Source organism: Opisthocomus hoazin, chromosome 6, assembly GCF_030867145.1.
Source record: "Opisthocomus hoazin isolate bOpiHoa1 chromosome 6, bOpiHoa1.hap1, whole genome shotgun sequence".
In the NCBI taxonomy this organism is placed as follows: domain Eukaryota; kingdom Metazoa; phylum Chordata; class Aves; order Opisthocomiformes; family Opisthocomidae; genus Opisthocomus; species Opisthocomus hoazin.
Genome location: NC_134419.1, coordinates 61,284,769 through 61,302,015, shown reverse-complemented (window position 1 = coordinate 61,302,015; position 17,247 = coordinate 61,284,769). Strand labels below are relative to the sequence as shown.

The 17,247-nt window shown below is 41.1% G+C and overlaps 1 protein-coding gene across 4 annotated transcripts in view; it reads right to left on the bottom strand.

Moving 5' to 3' along the window:
- Positions 1-16,230, bottom strand: part of HECTD2 (HECT domain E3 ubiquitin protein ligase 2) — a 39,986-nt gene extending 23,756 nt beyond the window's left edge. For all 4 annotated transcript variants that reach the window (XM_075423417.1, XM_075423421.1, XM_075423418.1 and 1 more), the window contains exons 1-6: positions 15,968-16,230; positions 10,618-10,747; positions 4,321-4,462; positions 2,199-2,301; positions 1,200-1,289; positions 541-605 (exon numbers count right to left, since the gene is read on the bottom strand). In XM_075423417.1, the coding sequence (XP_075279532.1) occupies positions 541-605; positions 1,200-1,289; positions 2,199-2,301; positions 4,321-4,462; positions 10,618-10,747; positions 15,968-16,177 (740 nt within the window). In that variant the 5' untranslated portion in view covers positions 16,178-16,230. The remainder of the gene's footprint in view (positions 1-540; positions 606-1,199; positions 1,290-2,198; positions 2,302-4,320; positions 4,463-10,617; positions 10,748-15,967) is intronic.
- Positions 16,231-17,247: the final 1,017 nt, after the last annotated feature.

The window sequence follows — 17,247 nt, the reverse complement described above, 5'->3', positions numbered from 1 at the left end:
GAGCTCTTGCTGTATCTTTTTGTGAATCAATCCATGCATTCTAACTTCTATTACTTCTTGCTAAAATGTGGCCATCTCCAAACCTCCTGCCTCTGGGCTATCCCCTTCTGCATCCTGCACTGCCTTTTATGCCGTTGCCACACATGAACAGTATTGTGAAGGAAACTTTGGATCAAGGAATTATCTAGGTTAAAACATGTTAGTTGCTGTTGGGGGGGTGGGTGGGGAGAATACTTTTTAGTCTAGATAAATTCCTTAATTCATCTCCCAGTTCAGATGCCCGACAGACTGTTCCGGCAAAAGCAGCTGAGATTTTGCGGGGGAATATATGGCTGGGTCTGGGTCTCACTCTCACAGATTCAATGTCAGCTTACAGAGTTCAAGATACATTTCAGCAGATTTGCCTGCCAGAGACAAGTTCTTATGAGTCAAATATGTCATATCAGAACGTTTTCTTTCTTTGTCTAAAACAATAAAGACAAAAAGTATACCAGTTGTAAGTGCTGGCACAGCATTAATGCAAATATTTTTTACAATTACCCCTTCCATTCTTGTAGAAGACCATTAATTATTCCTTTTAGGACTGACTTCTGAACGTCTTGAGGCTATGGAAAAGGAGAGGAAAAATCATATCTGATGTAATTATACATATTCTATACAAGACACTGTATGAAAAAGCAAGTTTCTTTTGCTTGTGATTCAAGCCAGCTACGAATGTTTTGTGTTATGATGCTGAACTCCTAAGTATCTTTTCTTGCCAACTATTAGCTGAGGCCTGGAGTTGTGCCAGCAGTAGCTTTCAATGCTTTAAGCAACTTAAAAACTGTAAATATAATTTCTAAATTACTCCTGTCCTTTGCTTACTAGGCACAGTGCCCACTTTTTGCTACCCCTATCCATTTTCCTTATATCCCACCATGCAGTGTGCCATCCAGTCATGTCACACCTTGCAAGTAGTCTTTGAGACCTACCACAGTGTGAACTGTGCATTACTAGTAGCAAAATTTTCCTCCTCTTTTACTAGAGCCCTTTTCATGACCCTATGGCAATTCTCATGGGACCATTTTAAATATGTTCTGAGAGATTCTTCAGAAATCATTCCAATCTGAGAAAAACTTTTGGTATAAATTGCTGCTTAGCATATTTCTTTGCTGAAATAATTATTACAATGTTTTAAAACATTATTTGCTTTTACTTACAGTATTTAATAAGGCATCATAGACAACATTCACAAATTTTGCATTGATTCCAGAGTCCTCAATGGTATTAAATGGAGAATTGGTATCTTTCTGTAAGTTAGATAATACATGAAGCATTTTTGTTTTGAAATGTTTTGAATATTTTAGCTGTCTTTGAAAACAAAGGTTTAAACAAAACACGTACAGATATAACTCTATTTTGCTTATCAAAACATAAGAATCTAAGTTGCTTTTACTAATATGTGAAAGACGAAGCTAAAGAATAATCCTACACATTGGCAATATTCACGTAACTCCAATAGCTTGTTGTTCTATTTTAAAAACGTAAGAAGGTTTCAAATAATGAATTACACTGAATTTTCATGTATCATCTTTGTTGTCGATCCATTATCAGACAAGAGCAAAAAAAATGTAAGCATTCAAAATTTGTTAAGTAACTAAAAGTGACAAGCTATTTTATCTAGATTCAAGTCCTACTGTCCATATTAAATATCATAAGCACATTTTGCTCTGTAATAGGCCGGAAATACTAATTTAGCATGAATTCAGAAAGTTTTCACACATGAATATGATCCTTCGCAAGGAAAACGTGCCATCACAACACAAGAACAGCTATACTACTTGAGCCCATATCACGTGTTTTTTCGGGGACAGGGAATTTCTGTTTCCAGATTTGCCTGGGGCTCCATATTACCTGCATTAGCTTGCATGTTTTCAAACTGTAGCTTGTGTAGAAAGTATCTACACATTCATAGTGTCAAAAAATGAGTTACATACTGGCATATTAAAGCTCCACATACACTTGAAATATAGATGCTTAAACTGGAATCAATAAATCAATGCAATAACAGATTGTCTACCAAAGACAGGTGAGAACATGACAAAATGATCTTAGTGGTCTTGAGTAACTAGCTGCAAGCCTTTAACTGATGTTTTAGCAAACACTTTGAAACTAGAAAGCACTGTAAGTACTAAACAGCATTATGGATTATTTTCTACCTTAAATGCAGCATTTATCTCCAGGAAAGAATCGAATGTTGTAGAATAAAAATCATGTACTGCTTTCCAATCTCCTGATGACTTAGCCTTTTCCACATCATCCCTAGAAAGAATATATTAAAATATCGGTAATGTAAGGGTTCAATCTTCCCCACCACTTACACTGTAGACTGCACTGTAACTCTAAACTTCCCTCACTGAGCACACTTACAAAACAGACAAGTATATCAATATCTTCCTAACATCTTCCTTGTCAGTTTAAGATCATGGTATTACAAGAGAACAAAAGCACAGCTTGTGTTTGATACACCTGAGCAATGTCTCTTATTCAAAATGTTAATTCATGGTGTCACAGTTCAGTATATTGAGACAAATCATTAGCAGAATAGAATTAAGCTGAAGATACACTGACATGATAAAATTTCTAAGACTAATTTATGTAAGCATGCAGGCTCCTGAACTAGTCAAATTAATTATCATTTGTACAAAATTTTATTGCTCTTCAAATTTTTCAAATAAAACATAATCTTTGTATGCGACTGTACACTTTCCTTAAGGGGACAACAAAATCTGTGGATTTACTCTTAAAGTCCTTTCAAGTATTGGAACTTAAAGCACGTATCTCTATATGAAATTCTGTATAATATCGTACATTTAAAAACCAACCAACCGAAAAAACCCCAACCAACCTTTGAAGCAGAATTTTATTTTAGCTATCTACAATGCTGGTGATATAAATCCCAGTTTGCTCCCCTGCCCCCCACCCCAATAAATTCTTTGTACTACATATTTAAAAAAAAAAAGTTATCACTGGGACATACCAAAAATGCTAATGACTTTTTAATACTTTACTTGAAAGAATAAAATTCTTGATAATTACATAATTAGACAGCAGTCAATAGACACAAAAGTCTGAATATTGAAAAAAATTCAGTTCTTCAGATCACCTGAATACCAACAAGGGATCACCTCTTGTCAAATTCTCTTTTATAACTGTTTCCTTTTCCACCAAATACACACACTGACTAATCAAAAAGCATTCCTTTTCCTCACCGAATCCACAAAACTTCAAACATGGAGAAGAGCATCAAAGAGTACATGCTCATATGCCTCATGGAGCAACTGTGATTTCTCCCCCCCAAATCTGCTTGAAAAAAAAAAAATAGAAGAATCGGGCTTCTTCCTAGGAATACTTCTCCTGGTTTCCTGACCAAGATTATCCTACTGTAAAACATTCACAGGTATTACAGCAGTGTAACACTGCTCTGTGGGCTCTAAAGGCTAAAAAAAAACCCCAACAAACAACCCACAACAAAACCAACAACAAAGCCACAAGGAACTAGTAAATTTCAATGAATTAGTAAATAGCCCTCTAAGAATACACTCACTCTAAAAGAAACACTCTGCCAACATACGTTCACATATCGCAGGCGGAATTCCGTAGTGTAGTTTTTCAAACTTCCGCCATTAGTTTTTCAAAAAAAAGTTACGCCATTTCCTCTAATGACAGCGTCCACATCACAATTTTTGGGAACATAGCTATGTTAAGCAGAGAAAAAATGTCCTCTATTGCCTTGTGCTCATAGCAAACCAAGCAAAGCCAGCAAAACTTTTTGGTGCAGACCTGACATCAGGGAAATACAGTTAAAGACAATTCAGGTGGTTTCCCCGAGGACTTCTGCTAGCCTAGCTAAGCCGATCAAGCATCATGTACCAAGTAGCATAACAGTGCTGGAAGAAATCTAATGCAGACACAGTTTTGATTAAGGGTCTGCCCTGATCTGGAAAAACAGAAGTGGAACCCAAGACATTATTTCACATCAATTCTACTTTCCTTCTAGTTAAATCAGTGTTATGGGGCAGCACCACAAACATTGTCTGCACAGACTCTTTAATCTGAAAGCTCTTTTCACTTAGACAAACTTACAGCATAGTGGTCACATAAGCAGCAAGTATTACACGAGAAAAGAAATAAGTCTTTGCCATAAAACTGATTCTGAAAATTAGCGCTCTTAGACATAATGCATGAAGAAAGGTCATCTGTACTTTTAGCCAAAGTTAGAAATAGCTAAACTTTCCAAAGAAAGAAAGTACAGTTCTAGAAAACACCAGTGTAACTTACTGAAACTCTTTCACAGTTTTGGTTCGGATGGGAAGGGAAGGTTCAGGAGGAATTGGTGCTTTCAGTTCTTGGGGTAGTGTATCTATAGAGATGCGCTGCTTTTGTCGTACATCGAGGCAAATAGACGGTAGGTCTCTCACTTCTTAAAAAAAATACAATGCAATTGTATAAATAACAAACAGTTAGGTAGTAAAATATAGATACATAGGAACTAGGGGAAAACAAAAAAGAAAACTCACACTGTCCGATTCAATGTCTTTAAATCCCTACTCATCCAAGCACTTTTCTTGCCATGTGTTCATCCCAGACAGGATGAAAACTTCCAGTAACTGAAGGGAAATAAAACCCCACAAACAAAACCTGTGTCCTGAGTTCGTAGGCAAGTCTTTGTGAACAAAGTGCTTCCTTCTGCCAATGGAGGGAGAAAATTGGCCAGTCTGTCTCCTCTCTAAGGCTTTTTGAAAGGCGGGAGTCTACTATTTTATAAATGAACTGCTAGACGAAGTTGCAAACAAATTATTTGTCTCTTACAAAACCAAAGAAAACTAAGACAGATTTTCGCAACTGAATTGCTAGCATACTGCTGACAAAAAAAAAGCTGATGTGCATTCCAACTCATTATTAGGGAAAATAGCAAAATACTGTACTTACGTAAGATGCACTAGTACTACATCAGTAGTAATACACTGGTACACATACAGCAGCATTCACATCAAACAAGAAAACCTCAAGTTCACATAAAAATTCATTTTTAGAAATGAGTCTGCAGAATTTTCGTTAAATCTATTTGTAGCTGCAGATGCTCAACCTTCTGAACATTAAGCCAAATGCCTTCTAAAGTCAGATGCATAATGAAAGTGCCTATTCTGCGTATAACATCCACCTGAACCTACGAAGAACTCCAGCTGAGCAAGTTGGGACACAATTACAAAAAAGTCAAATGATGTCATGGAATTACAGAGTTATCCAGGGGAATCCTGTTATATTTGCTGCTCGAAAGACAAACTGAGCAGTCCATGACTGGTGGCTATTAGTCACATATAGTAGTGTTGTCTATTATTGTATTTACAAAGTATATACTAAATATTACAATACACAAACTGCAACACTGGTGTTCCTACACCTAAGAAAAATCTCAAGCACAACCACACCAAAGTCCAACTATTTTCTGACATACAAAGACAAGTTTTCAGCCAGTTTTTCTACACTGTGATATGTAATTTTAGCTAGAGTTGACTGGGGATCACCTACAACCTCCTAATAGAATATCTCCAATAAATTAAATGGGAAATGCAAGTTTTCTGTCTTGCAGAGAATTCCTGCTGAAACAGTAGGAGCGTTAAACATTTCTTCTCAATAAAATTGGCTGCCTATTCTAGGCACAAATAGTACTGCTTTAATAAGGTCTTTCTATTCTACTCCTTGCTTTATATTTGATCTGAGAACATTGTATAGGGTTTATGTGGCAAGGTTTTGGCATCTGGGGGGCTGCAGAGGTGGCCTCTATGAGAGGAAATACGGGCTAACTGTATGTCAGACGCACCACTGGGCAAAGCTGAGCCCATCTGTGACACTGGTAGTGCCTCTGTTAAGAATGAATGAAAAACACTGCACAGCAGCCAAGAGAAAGGAGGGATTAAAAAGAAAATAGAGAAACCACCCGGCAGACATCCAGGTCAGTAAAGAAAGAGGGGGAGGAGGTGCTCCAGGCACTAGAGCACAGATTCTCCCGCAGCTTGTAGAAGACCATGGCGAAGCAGATTGTTGCCCTGCAGTCCATGGAGGACCACAGTGGAGCAGACACCCACCCGCAGCCCAGGGAGAGCCCACACCCAAGCAGGCTGCTGGCAGGAACAGTGGCCTGTGAGGGACCCACACTGGAGCAGTCGGTTCCTAAAGCACTGTACCCTGTAGAAGGGGCCCATGTTGGAGCAGTTGTTGAAGAACTGCAACTAGGAAGGACCCATGTTGGAGAAGTCTGTGAAAGATTGTATTCTGAGGGAGAGACCCAATGCTGGAGCAGGGGAATGGCGTGAGGAGAAGGGAGTAGCAGAGACGAAGCTTTATGAGCTGACTGCGACCCCCCCCCCGTTCCTTGCACCCCTGCAGCTCTTGGGGGAAAGCTGGTGGAAGAGTGCGGAACAAAGGGGTGAAGCTGAGCCTCGGAAGAAGCGGGACAGAGGGAAGGTGTTTTGAGTTTTATTTTTGTTTTGTTTAACTGGCAATAAATTAATATACTCAAGTGAAGGCTGTTTTGCCTGTGATGGTAATTGGAAGGGGGCCTCCCTGTCTTTATCTCAACCCATGTGCTGTTTCATCTTATTTTCTCCCTGTGTCCTGTTGAGGAGGGGGAGTGATAGAGCAGCTTGGTAGGTGTCTGGCAGCCAGCCAATGTAAACCCACCAAAACATGAAAAACATATGCCAATGCAGTATACACAAATATCCATTTTACTGACAGTGTCATGTCAAACATCCTTAAAACGCTTTTTTTAGCCTGATTCATACTGCATATTTTTAAAAGCATTTATATAAATTATGATGTATGTTTGGGATAAAACACACTGTGTAAAAGTGTCCTCAAAAGTCAAACATATTAAACCAAAATCCTCTATGAATTGTCTAAGAATGCTCTGAGCCTTTTTGGTACAATTCCAGGAGTTGTTTTAAAAATTAACTAAACATCAAAGTAGTATCACAACTCCGCTGCCTACTCCATTTATCTCAGCAGGGAAATAGTCGCTAACAAAGCCCCCAAAACCCAGAGGCAGATTCTTTTCACTCATGCTAATGACAGAGACACTGACACTGTGACTTAATTGAGCCACCATTCATCAGACGATAATAGATCAGAGCTGCCCTCAATCCCCCGAGTATGGCATCGATTATAGATATGGAACCTTGCCCACCTCACAGCTGGAATTCAAGCTATTTAAAGAGAAAAGTAGTAATTTAAAAAACAAAGTGGACACGTAGATACTAAACTAATTCAAGCCAAGGTGCCAAACAATCCTGCCATGCAAGTGCTCTGCTATTGCACATAATTCTCTGAAAGCAGGACGGACTGACTTAAAAGAAACTAAGGCTATGTCTTACTTTTATACTCTGAGAAAGACAAGTCATTTTAATTTAGCTCTCATTCTGTCTTCTCGATTTCAGAAGGATTAAACATTGAATTATAACCAGCTGAATACACTGAGATGAGGAAAATCTTCTCTCTGCATCTGCAGAAGAGACAGCTGCTGACAGAAGCTGTTTCTCATTTCAATAAATTGAGGCTGCAGGTGCTAAGACGGTAACTTGCACCCTGTCAATTTTCCTTGAAATATATGCATCTTAAATTAGATATACTAAAACTGAGTTCTGATAATATGCTCAATAAATACTGTCAACTTCAGTATGTTTTGCCATAATTCAAGTTTACTTGTAAATAAATCTATTTGCTCATCTGACATTCAAAAATATTAATTAAGATTTGTCACTTGAGTTCCATTGAGAAGAAACTTGAAACTTTATGTATTGTGTTGATAAGCAACAATAACACAATATTACAAGACATGAAAACGCAGTAATTTCTGGCTGTTTGCCCAGTTACATGAAGTAAAAAGACTCAGCAACGCAGGACTGCTTAGGGAATGATCAAAAACTCTGAGAAAGAAAATCTCATTGATACAAAGTAGAATTGACTACTACAAAGAAATTTAAGGCAAATGAATTAGGAACAGCAGTTATTTTCAGTGACCAACACAGCTACTGGCAGATGAAAATTTTCAAAGTAGGTAAAGCAAACAAATCTTCCTTGTATTTCTAACATTATAGAGGAACTAGAACAATCTAGTTCATATATAGATTTCATACAAGATCATTGTTGCATTAGACGACTTGTTGCATAAATTCAATTTCTGTGGCAGCTATATAGAAAATAAGCATCACCCTAGCTCTCATGCTATATTTACCAGCACTATCACTTCCACGCTTTTGTTTTTCAATGAAATTAACATTCTTTGAACTCAAGCCGAAAGTATTACTATTACATGCACGTATATACACACATATTCAGAGAGATAGCACAGGTACAGATAAACTGACTCCCCCCAAATCAAGCATAATTTCTGAACTTCATAATCACACAAGAAGCATTTTTAACGGAGAAGTTTGTTTCAATGATTATTTTTTCCATGAATACACATACCTCCTCGAAAAATTCTGAGTGCACCTTGGACTGTTAGTAAAATAATCTGTTTTTATACAGGCAGGTTACCCTGATCCCAGAATTACCATAATATCAGCTCAACTTTACCCATTGAGCTCAATTTCAAGGATATATCCTTCACTGTAATAAATTTTGCCATGCATTAGTGTGGTGAAAATAACAACAATTATGAGGCAGTAATTACAGCCGGGACCGTATCATGTGTAGCAAGAACTGAGGGCACTTCAAGACAGAGGTGTTTAGAGTTTACCATTCTTGTCAGACACACAAAGAAAGGAGGGAGAGGAGGGTGGTTGTTCTGTTTAGTGAAATGAATTCTGCAAAAGGGTACTGTATTTTTCACATTGCTTAGCCTAATACTAGATGTAATTTTACTTTGTCCTAAATTTTATTAAGCAGCAGGCTTTCATAACATAAGATTGTATTAAGCAAGTATTCAGACAGGAGCTGGACAGGAAACAATTAAGGCTTAAATAATGAAAGACAGTAGCTTGGAGTCTATGAATCAACTGCATGCATATTTCTGTTAAAAAGGCTAGTAACTGAGTAGTTAATATTGACAACAGGTCACTTTCAGCTTCTGTGGAAAATAATGTTATCCAAGAAAGGTAAAACATTTTATTTTTCTGAGGATTTTCAGAATCCAACAATATTGCTATTGTTTACATGCACTTCACATATGAAGACTTTTCTTTAAATATACAGATGAGAGCAATGGCCACCTGAAGGTTGTTCTTCCAGCTTTGTTAGTTCGACCTTACAGCACTTTGTAAGAATCAGCAGAGCTATGACCTGTGTCACAGCATTTTCTTTTTGCCCTACCCTAAGTATTGCCCTCAAGAACACCACTTCTTCTTTTAAGCCTGGTAAGTTAGGCAGCAGTGGCTCTATTTTACTGGCCATTTCCAGCCACCTCGGTCTTCTTTATGTAGTACAAAGCGACTTGAGCAAAGTACAAAATCCTGTCTGAGCTGTCATTTACACGTAATTGCCTTTTTTGTTTCAATGATTGCCGCCGCCGCCCCCCCCCCCTTTTTCTAAGCAGAAAGCACCTCCTCACTCCATAATAAAAACTGCTTTAAAAAAAAAGTCTTGCATTGACTTTTACTTTTGCAGTATAGCTAGCAAGGATACAAAGATTACTTTAGTAAGGATCCAGTTCTGTAAAGTAAAAGCCACTTTTTTCTGCACAACTTTGAAACTGACAATACCTGTCCATAGTTTTGTTTCAAACTTGCACTACCAAGACCTCTTCATTAATGCAGCCTCTTTCTAGCCTTCAGTTCACTGAGTGCTATAAAGACTTAGAGAACCACAGAATAATAAGGCTGAGGGGGACTTGCTCAGAGGCAAGATCAGTACAAACCCGACAAATGTTTGTACAGCCTTTTAGCAAAAGTCCCAAATTACTGAAATTCCATATCTTAGCCCAAAAATCTCATAAAAATTTCAGGTCTAACCACAATGCCATCTCATCAGGCTTTATGATTCTAACCTACCATACTGAACACACAGCTCCACTTTCTATCTTTTCATCAGTTACCATTACCTCATCATACCACAACAACCTTGCTTCTTGCCTTTAAAGCTCTTCAGAACTTCCCAGTCTTTGCCTGTGAATTTTGTGTCATCACTGCCTTCACCTTTACTGAAAAACAGCAACTCTCAGCAACTGTCTCCCTTAAAGGCCCTACAGTTGCCTCACCCCTGCCATCCTTCAGAGTGTGACAGAAAAATCTACTCCACAAAGTTCTGACAATTTCAAGAGAAAATGCTATCTAACGGCAGTTAGACAAATAGTATCTGCAGATAGACTACCAAATCTGTAACTTTCTTTAAAACTTCAGATGATTATTTCACCATCCAGGTGTATTTGTATTTCTTATCCAACTTGTCTCCATGACTTAAACTCTACAGAGGATGGACTATCGTATATATCACTGCCTGTACAATGTACAGCATGGCATAATTTAATGAAATCTAGATTTCTAGATTTTCTGGCACTACCACAATACGAATATTGGCAGAACACTGAGCACCTTCTTAAATTGGTAACTAAGTAACACAGGGCTTTTATTCTCTTACCATTTTTGATGTTGGGTATAACAAGTTGCGTAGGCGAATTTCTGTTTCCGATGCCTTCTTTCTTTTGGTTGATAGTTGTGATGAAATTGCTGAAAGTGGAAAACTGATTTTTGGCTCCTCTCTCCAACCCCTGTAATTAAGATGACAGCATGCTATAAAGGGCTAATATGTTATTGCAAAAGTAATCTTATTCATGGGGTATGGCACAGAATACTTAAATATCTGCTATCTTGAAATCAGATTGGTAATACCTAAATAAGACACAAATAGTGATTCTGCAAGTTTGTTTCAAATTGAATCAGGAGAGATGCCATAAAATTCATTTCCATTACATTCAAAAACTCAAGTATTAATTTACAGGATATGAAGATATCCTTGGATTACTGCGAGGAAAACACAATACGATTAGAATGCTTTCAATAGTATTCTAACTTTCTGTATCCTTATTTCTAACCACTTTTATATTTTTCCCTACATCCAGCTCAGTTTAAACAGATGAAAGTGTCACATATTCCTTTTTCCAAATAACCCTAATATACTAAAGTAGTTTAGACAGATTTCCCAAGACTTGAAACGTGGGGTTAAAAATTCTACGTGAGCTAACCTGCTAATAAAATTTAAATACTAGCTACCTAGGTAAAAACCCCTAATGATTCAAAATCGTCAGCATCAGCTGCCACTGAAGAAAGGCTAGCCAACAAACACTTAACACAGTGTCAAAAAACCCTGCTTGAGTACCTGTATGTGCTGCCACCAAGAAGTCTGCACCACAAGCCTTTGCTAAAGTGTTCAGTGCTAATGTGTTTTAACATTGAACAGAAGTGAAATCACACAATGGACTTCCAAAGGATTGTGCCAGTTGGTCTGTTTGACACTGAGTGCTATTTGATATAGTTATTTACTCTGGAGAATTTGCAAAGCATAGGCGGGTTAATAGGCTTGCCCAAGACAACAGAAGTCGCATGATGGAGATTTTAAATTTCCATCGCAGCTCCAAGTCCTCAGCTAATGAGACAAGGGTAGATCAACCCCCCCAAAAACATACACACTCTCCCTGCACGTCATGGTTTTCAGCCTCATATTAACCTACAGATTCATTTGCTTGATATCTGGTATCTAGGCTCTCTGTTAGAAAAAAAACATTTTCATGCAAATCAAAACTGTAATTCCCCAAACAAGAAGAGAAATTCTAGAATAATTAACATAATATCCTATCAATTTTTTTAAATCCATGCATTTCCCTTTTTTCTTAAGAGTAGTAAATTTGGACTAAGACATGCAGCCAGAGTTCTGAGGAAAGCACTTACTTGCACCACAGCATCCTGAAATACCCCCAGGAGGGTAATAACCCAGCCCATAAACCTGCCATGCCAGTGTACACAAGCTGATATGCTGCCAGGAATTTAAAATAACTGTGGCACAAACAGCCATTTTTCCATGGCTTATAACTCAGCAAATTATAAATTTGAACAATCAGGATGACTTCTTGGCTTTAAAAATAGCAAGTTTCAATTTCTAGCTCCAAATTCCTTGTATGCAACAAAACATTAAAAAATAAAACGTAATTACCACTACAATTTTCACATTAACTTCTCCTTTTATTCTATAATCTTTGAAACATCATTAAGATGCTTCTTAAAAATCACCTGGCACATGACTGGAGAAAAACAGACCCTGAACAAACATGCAAAGACGCGATTGACTGAAAAGTGACTTTTAAACAAATCCAGATCTGAGGTTAATCTGCTGTGTAACAAAATGTGTACTCTAGGTAGAAAACCTCTGGAGCTCGGACTAGTCTCATTATGATTAATAGGCAATAGATATCATAGATAATTGAGAAGAGGAGCTTTTATGAAACAGACAATTGTGACAGCCTTTTTGACCAACTTAGCTTTTGAGATTTTACTCCAGCCATGCCAATGAAATAGTGTAGTTGAAGAGTTATTTAAAAAGGTTCTTCTTAATGCCACCTCCCTGAGCCATGACCAGCAAGAGCAACAATTGCACATGCTATTTAACTCCATCACCCTGCTCCAAGTGCAGTTCCAACAATACTAAACAAACATATGGACAAAGGCTTTACTGGAAAGTCCCAGAGGGATACTGGGAAACTACATGCTCATTAATGAGGATCTCTGACATCTCCTGGGAGAGTAATCTAGGACAAGTGTACAACACCATGTCATACTTCCAAAATTTTGTAGGAGGTCAGTGAGCCTCTAGAGCGCAAGACTCTACACACATGCTGCCATCAGAAAAGCCCCACATAAAGAATGAGAATGCTTAGAGGAAGTAAGTGGATCAAACTAATCTTTAACCCTCTTTTTAAAGAGCATATTAATAACTCACAACTCTCCTGGCTTTTTCGTCTAATTTTTCCAAAGCATTAAGCCCTCCATAAGACTGGAAAGGTACTAGCATTATACTTTATCAATCTATTTTTTCATTATTGAAGTTAAATTAGATGGTGAAAAGAAGTCAAACTGTTTGCAAAAAGCACATACAGATGCTTTCTGGGAAGAGGCAAAAGACCTCTGAGAAGAGTTGCTTAAAATCCTACTGTCTAGTCCTAATATAACTCACTCAAGACTTATATGTATGTGGCAAGCAAAGGCCAGCGAGGAGTAAAATGTTTTCTTCCCTGTGCAGGAAGACATGGAGGACACTCAGGTTACCTGAAGGCAGCTGTCAGTGCAACAGTCTACCCAAGAAGTATCCACTCATATCTTGAAAGGTGTAACACAGGACTGGTTTTGCTTTACAGAAGCCTCTAATTGTTCCTGCTTACTAGGGGACAAGTTATTCAGCTTCCCACAAGTTTCTCTTCAGAATCTGAATACTGATCTCCAAACCATCATCCCTTATGCATTATTTCTAATCACTATCTGGCTCATAAGAAAAGCCTGAACTCCTTTCAGGATCATGTTAATTTATTCAAGGACTAATTTAATCTCCACAACTTTCCTTAGAAATAAAAGCCAAAAAAAAAAAAAAAAGTAACCATTCTTCCACCATTCACAACTCCACATGGCCCTTGACTAGGAAAAGCCACGGTATGAATGACTATAGCAACAGTCACATAATCCCTTTATTCCAACTCATATCCAGCTTCTCTTAGGAGAAAAAGGATACCACGGTTATCTGTTGACTTACTAAAATTCTGACCTTTTCCACAGCTATCGTGGAAAATCGAAACCATTTAAAGATGTGTCACTCCTTCACGTTGCCTTCGAGGCAGCTCTAGTCATGTCACATCAGTTGCACAAATCTATAGTGGGTCTTTACCGCAGTGAAGAAAATGCCAATTACACAAAATCCAGTGACGTGTTCCGAGACAAGAATGTCGGAGGCTCACTTCATACAGAAGCAAGGTATAGAGTACCTATATCACCATAGTCATCATATGATGGCTATGAATTCAGAAATAATAGGCAGAAAGAATATGAAAATTAAGGTCATCTGGAGTATCACTGTATTTGTATCAGGCATGTATTTTTAAAGGAAGGGAATTTTAATGGAAAAAAATAATGAATAACATATATTTTTAAAACACAGTCACTTCCCCCTTCTGTCATCATATCATATTACAAACTCTTTGCCAGTTTAATGAGGAGGAAGTTGAGAACATATTTCTCTCTTTAAAAGTGTTTGAGAGTATTTGATTAAGTAACACTTTTTTTGATGTTCAGTCAGAACTGTTAATACAAGAAGTACTAAAATCGTACTATATATGACAAATCTCACAACATCCATCACAAAGCTGTGGAATTACATGCGTAGGTTGGTCACAACCAGGGCTTAGCAGACCAACAGTCCAATACCTTCTTTACAGCAACTCACAAAGGTCTTACAAAAGCATACCTGCACTCCCTATTTGGCATATTTGCATGAAAAACTGCATTCTGTTACAAACAGAGAAATCCAGGGCTATGGAAACGTCTATTACATCTGTCCACAAAACTCTCTGTAACATACTACTAAAACCCATATGCAGCTCTTTGTAAATTCAAAATCCCACATGCATTTGACAAGCCATCACACCCAGCCAGAACCGAGCTCCTCTGTAGCAGGTCACTTTAGAAGACTTATGCCTGTGGGCAACAGTTCAGAGGTACGTGAAGGACGACCAGCTACAAAAAAGTTCTCCGGGTTCTTTAAGGCAGTAGGAATTCTACATGGCTGCCCAGTTGCACACGTTCTTCGTTAGTTGGGCTAAGCCCGATACATCTTAGACCAGCACTTGATACGTGTCTTTATTCTAAGGGACCGTCATTTGCCGTTCAAAGTCTGATGTGGAGATTTTCAAAGGTACAAAGAACTGCCGGGCACTTGTTCATTACAGACTTCTCCACCAAATCTGTATTTGAATCACAAGAACAAACACATTCTTCCACACTGACAGATTTGCAAAGCTGAAAGTCTGTCAGAAGATTGGAACATTGCAGGCAAAACGCAAAACTGGCAGAATTGCTCAAAGGAGTTTGCAGTTTGCCTATGATTACTTTGTTTTAAATTACAATTATTTCATGACAGTCATTAACATTAGACCCTCAACCTTTTAAATTCAAATTGTGTAAAATGGTAATTTATAGTATATCAGATACCTACCAGAACTGCCGAATTAAATTCTCATAACTGTATTGCTTACTACAGCATTGGTAAAATTTTTGCTCTGTTGTTGGACTGAAGTTACAGCAAGCTTTAACATCGAGCTATGCAAGACATTCAACTCATGCCAGGAAAATTTTATGTTTCGTAATATTGTTTGGTCAGCAGAAAGAAGATCATAACTCCAGTAAAATTAAAAAACTCAAACGAGGTTTCTGAAATGAAATTATTCTAGCAAATCTCCTCCTCGCAGTTTTTTTACCTGTGTTAACTCATTCATCAATCATTCAAATGTTTTGTCGTCTTTGCTTCAACACAATATAAAAACCGGAAAAGACCTTTTAAGAAAAAGTTAAAAATACAGAAGTATTTTCCAGCCAGCTCTCTTGCTATTAAGCATATGAAGAGCTGAAATCCTCCACCCCGCAAAACCCTTAGCGAACATTCACAACGCCGCAAGCCCTCAGGCATGACTAACCCGTAAGAGCAGACCGTCGTAAAATGTTAAAGGACTATAAGTAGACGGAGAATTTATAGCTTCATTATGTCACTGCTCACAGATGCGCTTGTTATTTTTAAGAAACTTGAATGAAAGCCTCTGAACGGAAAAGAACATGAAAGAAAACGAACACGACGCTCCCACCCCTCCCCGAACAAGCCCGCCAACAGAGCGAACGACAGCGGGCACCGCAACCCGGCTGCCCGCGGCCGGGGCCCCGCGCGGCCGCAGGACACCTACCCCGGCAGCCGCGCTGGATGCCGACGGGATGGGCGGCAGCTTCCCTCGCTCCTTTTCCTTCTCCTCGTCCTCCTCCTCCTCCTCTTCTTCCTCATCCTCGCCGCCCCCCTCGGCCGAGGGGGCCGCCGCGCTGCCCTGCTTCAGCTCCGCGCCGGGGCCGGGGGGAAGGTCGGCGGCAGCCGCGGCCGCCGGCGGGCTCTGCAGCGACATGGCCCCGCTCCCGGCCGCCCCGCGCCTCCCTCCTCGCGGCAGCCCCTCAGACCCCGCCGGCGCCCGAGCCCCCCCGCGCCCTCCCCTCCTCCCTCCCGCCGCCCCGAGCCCCTCCGCGGAACCCCCGCGGGCACCCCCGGCGCCGCCGCTCTGCTCCGCTCCGCGCGGGGCCGCCGCGGCAATGCAGCAGCCGGGCTGCTCCCGGGCGCTCAGACACCCCCGCACGGCGGGGCGGAGCGCGGCCCCGCCGCCCCCGCCGCGGCCCCGGCAAGGAGGGGGAGCGCGGGACGCAGCGGAGCGGAGGCGGCCGGCGCCGCCGGACCCCGCTGCCCCTGCGCCCCCTCAGCCACCGCGCCACCTACAGCCCGCGGGCAGGAAGAGGGGCCGCCGCCGCCATGTTGTTTATAGGCGGCTCATAGAAACGCGCTTGGCGACCGGGGGGCGCCGCGCGGGGGCAGCGGAGGACACGGCTACGCAAACTCCGTAGCGCAGCAGAAGCCGCCGTGGCGGCCGGGTGCCTCCGGGCGTACGGGAATCGGTGCTGTCCCGCGCTCTCTGCGCAGCCGCGCCGGCCGCGCCCCCGCGGGGGTTCGCTCGCTGGGGCGGGGGGGGCACCGCCGGGCCCCTGGGGGCCGTGCAGCCCCCGCAGCCCCCACCTCCCGCACCCCGTGAGGCGATGCTTCCCCCGGCCGCGGTCTCCCGCCTCCCGGCGAAGTCGCGGCCCCCCCCCGCGGGGGGCAGGCCGGGCCGGGGCATGGCAACGAGTTAAACCCACGAGTGGTGAATAGAACGCTGCGGTGAAGGGGCCTCGGGCAGGTGCCGGCACGGCGCTCCCGCTCCTCCGGCACGGCGGGCCGGCGCTGCGAGCTGCGCGGCTGGCAGGGACCAGGGGCGGCTGGCGGCGCCGGTCCCACGGCCCTGCCGCCTCACGGTGCCTCATCCCGGCTTCCAGTCACGCCCCAACGAGGAGAAACGCAGACGTGCCGTGTAAAACTGCTCCGGTGGCACAGCCGGAGCGGGGCCAGGGCCTGTGCGGTGGCAGGCCTCGGCCCTGCGCCGGACGGGTCTCG